The sequence below is a fragment of the Perognathus longimembris genome, chromosome 13 (genome assembly GCF_023159225.1).
Source record: "Perognathus longimembris pacificus isolate PPM17 chromosome 13, ASM2315922v1, whole genome shotgun sequence".
Classification (NCBI taxonomy): domain Eukaryota; kingdom Metazoa; phylum Chordata; class Mammalia; order Rodentia; family Heteromyidae; genus Perognathus; species Perognathus longimembris.
The window spans coordinates 14,163,956-14,169,918 of NC_063173.1; the positions used below are offsets into that span (position 1 = coordinate 14,163,956).

At 37.4% G+C, this 5,963-nt stretch overlaps 1 protein-coding gene across 1 annotated transcript; it reads left to right on the forward strand.

Annotated features, from left to right (window-relative positions):
* The first annotated feature begins 4,436 nt into the window (after positions 1 to 4,436).
* LOC125361772 (olfactory receptor 52N4-like) lies at positions 4,437 to 5,402 on the forward strand. Its single transcript, XM_048360374.1, has one exon. The coding sequence runs from the start codon at positions 4,437 to 4,439 to the stop codon at positions 5,400 to 5,402; it is 966 nt and encodes a 321-aa protein (XP_048216331.1).
* The last annotated feature ends 561 nt before the right edge of the window (positions 5,403 to 5,963 follow it).

The following is a 5,963-nucleotide window of genomic DNA, read 5'->3' on the forward strand; positions in this document are numbered from 1 at the left end:
GACAAGAACTAGAAAAATGGCCTTAGAACACTCTCACTCACGTCAGAATGTTGCTGCCTCTTACTGCTCACTGGTCCTACCCTTGATTCTCAGAAGAGAACAGCTGTTCTCAGCTCATTTCTACAAATACTTAATTGTGGTTGTGTTTCACTTTTATAGCAATACCTGCTCTAAGGACCTTACTTTCATGTTAAGGGTAGAAAATTAACCTTAATGATGACCAAATGAGAAAACTCTGTTTATCAGTGGAGAGTAGACCCAAGACAATATCTTAGATATACTTCACAAGCAATACTATTTCTGCACTAATATTACTAATTTAACACATCTTTCTTTCCTTACCAAATAATAGGAGTTAATTTCCTCAGTTTAATGATATGTTTTGTGGAGAAACTTCTCTATCCAGACATGAAACAACCAGACATATTAACTTAAATAGCACTATATTAATCTTTTAAATTTTTTCCCCAAAGTGACCTTAACAGAGCATTTTCTCTCTTTTATTTCTGTAGTGCAAAAAATTAATCTTATATCTCTGATTTATGACATAGTATTTATTCAATTCCTAAAAATCTGTTTACTTGAAAAGTGATTTCCTTATTCATTCTCTTATTTTTTTTTTCAATTTCATGATGGCTTTGGAAAGAAGTTTTCTGATGATTTATATAATAGATATATTTTTGTCTCTTCTGGTGACTCTGTTTATGCTTTTCAAGTAAGAGTATTATAAAATAGATTAACAATTCTTAAAATCAAGCATAACCTATGATACATTCATTCTTGAATCTGACCATCTATCTGAAAGTATTTATTCTGTTTTCACTTAACAAAGGGACTTATTATATTTCAACAATACAAATAGAAAAAACATCTGACTCTAAATTATCTTTTAAAGATTTACAAGCATTCTCAGACTATCATGAGTTATAATATGTTAATATTAAGATGCAAGGCAAGGTAGACTGCATAAATAAATTTACTTCATAAACTTAGTACATAGATAACCACAATAGTGGCCAAGAAAAGGTAATTCTTCCTGAAGTAGATGAAGTTTAAGACTGTTTGTTGAAGGAAACTGGACACAAGGAGAGATGTGACTGTAATATCATTGTACTGGTAATACATACCCAAACACTGTTGTGATATGAATAGATAATAAAAGAGCAGCAGGAAGAAATTCACCACCTGCCTGTGCTTATTCAGCAAGTCCACAACCATGCTTCTGTTCTAAGAGCAATTGTCTAGCCTCCCGAGAAACTGTTTCTCATAAGCTCTAATTGCAACTACCCAGGAATGTATTTTGAAGAGCACTGTTATGAAAATGTAGATGAAAAACATCTAAGGTTTCCATTAGTAAGTCTGCTAGACTCCAGTGAAAACATATAAAGGTAAAACAGAGATGTTGGTAGAGTATCTACCTAAGGAACAACCTAGTATCTTTGATTCATCTCACAGTCTGAACAATGATAGCTAACCACTTAGACTAAGTGAGAGAAATCACTTCAACAAATGTTATGAGTGTGTTTGGGTCAGGTGTGACCAAGGCCAAATGTGAGTCATCCTAAAAAATGCAGAGTTAAATCCAAACGTGTTGTCCACACATTTTTTTTTTTTTTTGCTAGTCCTGGGCCTTGAACTCAGGGCCTGAGCACTGTCCCTGGCTTCTTTTTGCTCAAGGCTAGCACTCTGCCACTTGAGCCACAGCACCACTTCTGGCCGTTTTCTATATATGTGGTGCTGGGGAATCGAACCCAGGGCTTCATGTATATGAGGCAAGCACTCTTGCCACTAGGCTATATTCCCAGCCCCCACAGATTTTTTTTTTAATTACTCATGTGCAGGTACACCAGAATCCAGGGGTTTTCTATCCAGGATAATGATTTCTCCTTGGATAATTGAATGTGCCTGAGAAAAGATCTATGAACATTAAAACTAACAGGTCTCTATTGATGTGAAGCCTCTCACCTTACTGAGATATCATCATTTATTTTTCACCCAAAGTTTATTTCTTAAAAGTAATTACTTGAGATGTTTATTGAGGCACCCAATATTCTCCAAAATGATGGGATAATGGAAGGAATATAATAATTTGAAATTTTATATTTCCAAGGAAATGGATGGACATAGAAAAAATGTGCTAAGTGAGAGAGACAAATGACACATTTTTCCTCATATGTGGAAGTTAGATCTAAATTATAAACATGCATGAAAACATACTCAGGGTTATATGAATATAGTTGCAACCAAATTGACTAAAGAATGACTCGGAAGATTCCAAGCATGTAATTCCTCTAAGAAACCAACAAACAGTTAACAAAATGAATATCAGGAAGCTGAAACATATTTTGTTAAAGGGGGATCAAGGGGAAGGAGTATAACCAGAGAGACAAGAGCAGAAAAATATATTCATTATATTCAATGTACATATGTCAACATGGAACCATGTGACTTGAAGGTAAGCAGGCGATTAGGAAAGATGAGGGAAGAATGATGACATTGATCAAGATACATTATATACAAATAAAGAGGAAAAAGGGGAAAGACAGTCAGAAAATTCAATGTGTGTGTGTCCTACAAAATTAAGAAAATTGAGGGGAGGGGTAGAGCTAGGATGGATAGGGAGAAACGACAAAAGGGGTGAGTGACATCAATGAAGATGCATAGTATTCATAAGCTGACTTGTTGAATGGTAATGCCTTCATACACCTACTTAAAGAAAATGAAAATGTAATTTGAAAAGACGCATTATCCTCCTAAACTGACTTGTTGAATTGCAATCCTTTACCACTACTTTAAAAAAGCAACAAGAAAAGAAATGCTGGTATGTGGCCTGGGGCACTCTCGCTGGGCACGTTTACTTTGCCTGACTGTGACTATGAGAGAGAGTGAGGTCAGAATGAGAAGCCCCTGACTTTGAATAACTATATCAGAGTTAGTCTGTGTGCTGCCTGGCCTCAAGAATTCTGCCCCAAATTGGCCTCTCTCCATAGACACTGCTTCTGTTGAAGTAAACAAATCAGTAAGATGTGTACCACTCGCCTCTCTGGGTATGCTATTAGTGAGCATTCACACCATATAGATAGATTGGCTCTAATATTCATCTGGGAGACACTCTTTGGAGTTAGTAGATGACAGTGGTGTTACGCTGGCTTCATAAAATTGTGCCATTGGGCCCAACCAGCAGCATAATCTTATCTAAAATTTCTAATCAGCTTTCTAAGCCTCTCAGATATGAATTGATCATAAAAGTGAGCAGACATTTCAAAAACCTTTGAAAACAATTAAAAATAAAATGCAGAAAACATTAGGTCTGGTGTGGTCACTCGTCAGCCTATTTGAGACACAGAAATAGAAGAATTGCCATGTTAAGGCCAGCCTGGTTGACAACAGAAAGCAAAGTATCAAAACCAAAAGCCTGGGTAAACCATTCAAATTCTAGATTGCTTGTTTATGTGAGAGTTCTGAAAAATGCACTTCAACTAAGCCAGCCAAAAAGTCATAAAAAGAAGTCATTAAAATATGTGACTTATGGAAATAATGTCAATAAATCATAAATATAGTAACTGTATTATACATGAATAGTTATTAGATTCACAAGAAATGGTAACTGTTAATTTTTTTAAATCCTTTTAACATATAGATGTAAAAAGTTAGAATATTAATAGTTGCATCCCAAACATTTTGGTCATTGTGGAGGTGATCTTTTAAGAAAATACTCAACTGTTAATGTAATGTTGTGAACAATTTTATTATTATCTTTTAGTAGTTACACAAAGGAACTGCCATTTAACAAAGCAGTTTATTAACACAGTGCATCTTGATCAGTTCACCCCTTTCAACCTCCTCACACATTCTTCCCAACCCACTCTTTCCTCCACTTTTCTGAATTTTGTAAGACATACATTGAATTCTTGACTAGATTCTCCCTCACTTCTCCTCTTCAAGTTATGAACATCTACAAAATAGAACAAAACGTTTCATAACCCAATTACATGTTACTATCCATTTTATGAAGGCCGTATCTCCATACTTTTGGTTTCAAAATAATAGTGATGGATCTTATAACAGATATATGTTAAATGAATTGCAAACTAATAAATTAATACTCAATACATTACATTGAACCATTCTTAAATAAACATTACATGGTATTTGAAGTATACTTTAATACTGAGGTCTACTAAACCAAGAGAGAAAGGAGAGAGACAGATAGACAGAGAGAGAGAGAGAGAGAGAGAGAGAGAGAGAGAGACAGAAAGAGAGACAGAGACAGAGAGACAGAGAGACAGAGAAACAGACCACAAATAAATTTTTTCTTCTTTTTCTGTTTTCCTAGTTTGGGAACCTCAAAACCCCAAACAAGTAAACAAACAAACAAACAAACAAAAAACAAAAACGAAAACCTCTCACCAATAAAAATCTTGACCGACCTAATCATGGCGCTGCTGAATCAGACGCAGGTGACACCAGCCTCTTTCATTCTGAATGGGATCCCGGGGCTGGAAGACATGCACATCTGGATTTCCATCCCATTCTGCTCCATGTACGTGGTAGCTGTGGCTGGGAACTGCGGGCTCCTCTACCTCATCTGCTTTGAGGACTCGCTGCACAGGTCTATGTATTACTTCCTGGCCATGCTTTCTCTTACTGATCTTGTCATGTGCACTTCCACAATCCCTAAAACTCTCTGCATCTTCTGGTTCCAGCTTAAGGAAATTAGCTTTAAGGAATGCCTGGTCCAGCTGTTTTTCATCCATACATTCACAGCCATGGAGTCGGGGGTGCTCATGCTGATGGCGCTGGACCGCTATGTGGCCATCTGCTACCCTCTGCGCTACGCGACCATCCTCACCAACCCAGTCATCGTGAAAGCTGGACTTGCTACTTTCCTGAGAGCAGTGTTTCTCATTATTCCCTTGGTTTTCCTCACCAAAAGGCTACCCTACTGCAGAGGCAATATCATACACCATACATACTGTGACCAGCTCTCTGTGGCTAAACTATCCTGTGGAAATATCAAGGCTAATATTATTTATGGTCTGATAGCAGCTTTCTTGATTGGGGGTTTTGACATCTTGTGCATTGCCATCTCCTACACCATGATCCTCCGAGCAGTGATCAACCTGTCCTCAGCAGACGCCCGGCAGAAGGCCTTCAGCACCTGCACTGCCCACATCAGTGCCATTGTCTTTTCCTACAGTCCAGCCTTCTTCTGTTTCTTTTTTAACCGCTTTGGAAGCCATGTAATCCCTCCATCTTGTCATATTATTGTGGCTAATCTTTACCTGCTCTTACCTCCCACTATGAACCCAATTGTCTATGGGGTAAAAACCAAGCAAATAAGAGACTGTGTCCTAAGGATCCTTTCAGGTATTAAAAACACCAAGTCCCACAGTGTCTGAAAGGCACATTTGTCAGGAGAGGGGACGAATAGGGTAGTGGAGGGAAGTGAAGAAGAGCAAGAAGGATTCACAGGAAGGGATCACAGGGGAGATATTTTTGTAAGCTCTTTACTCAGAGTCATTTGACGTCTAAAAGCTCCACAGAGGAAATGATGTTGGTAGATTCATTTTCGTGAAGTGTCTTCATGAGACCACAGTGAAGGAAATAGTTTAATTGTGACTCTAAAGATCCATGAATGTGCAAACGGAGAATTGAAGTCACTTCTCCAAAGCAATGATTTCAATGGGGGGGGGGGGACCATGCGCTCATATGCTCTTTTACTGTTTTCACACAGCATCTAGGAGGTCTGGTTTCAAAACTAGTTGATGTTTTTCGAAATATGTGTTGTTACTATCCACATTATTCAGATTTCATTATGCTGTCTATGTCTATGATACATGTATGTGAAATTCAAGTTTGGGTTTTTTAAATTAAAAAAGAATTTCCCCTTTATTGTCAAAATGAAGTACAGAGGGGTTACAGTTTCATATGTAAGACAGTGAGTGCATTTCTTGTTCAAC

Bases quoted from the DNA above. Each gene is read 5' to 3' on its own strand.
- LOC125361772 (XM_048360374.1), top strand. From the start codon at position 4,437: ATGGCGCTGCTGAATCAGACGCAGGTGACACCAGCCTCTTTCATTCTG.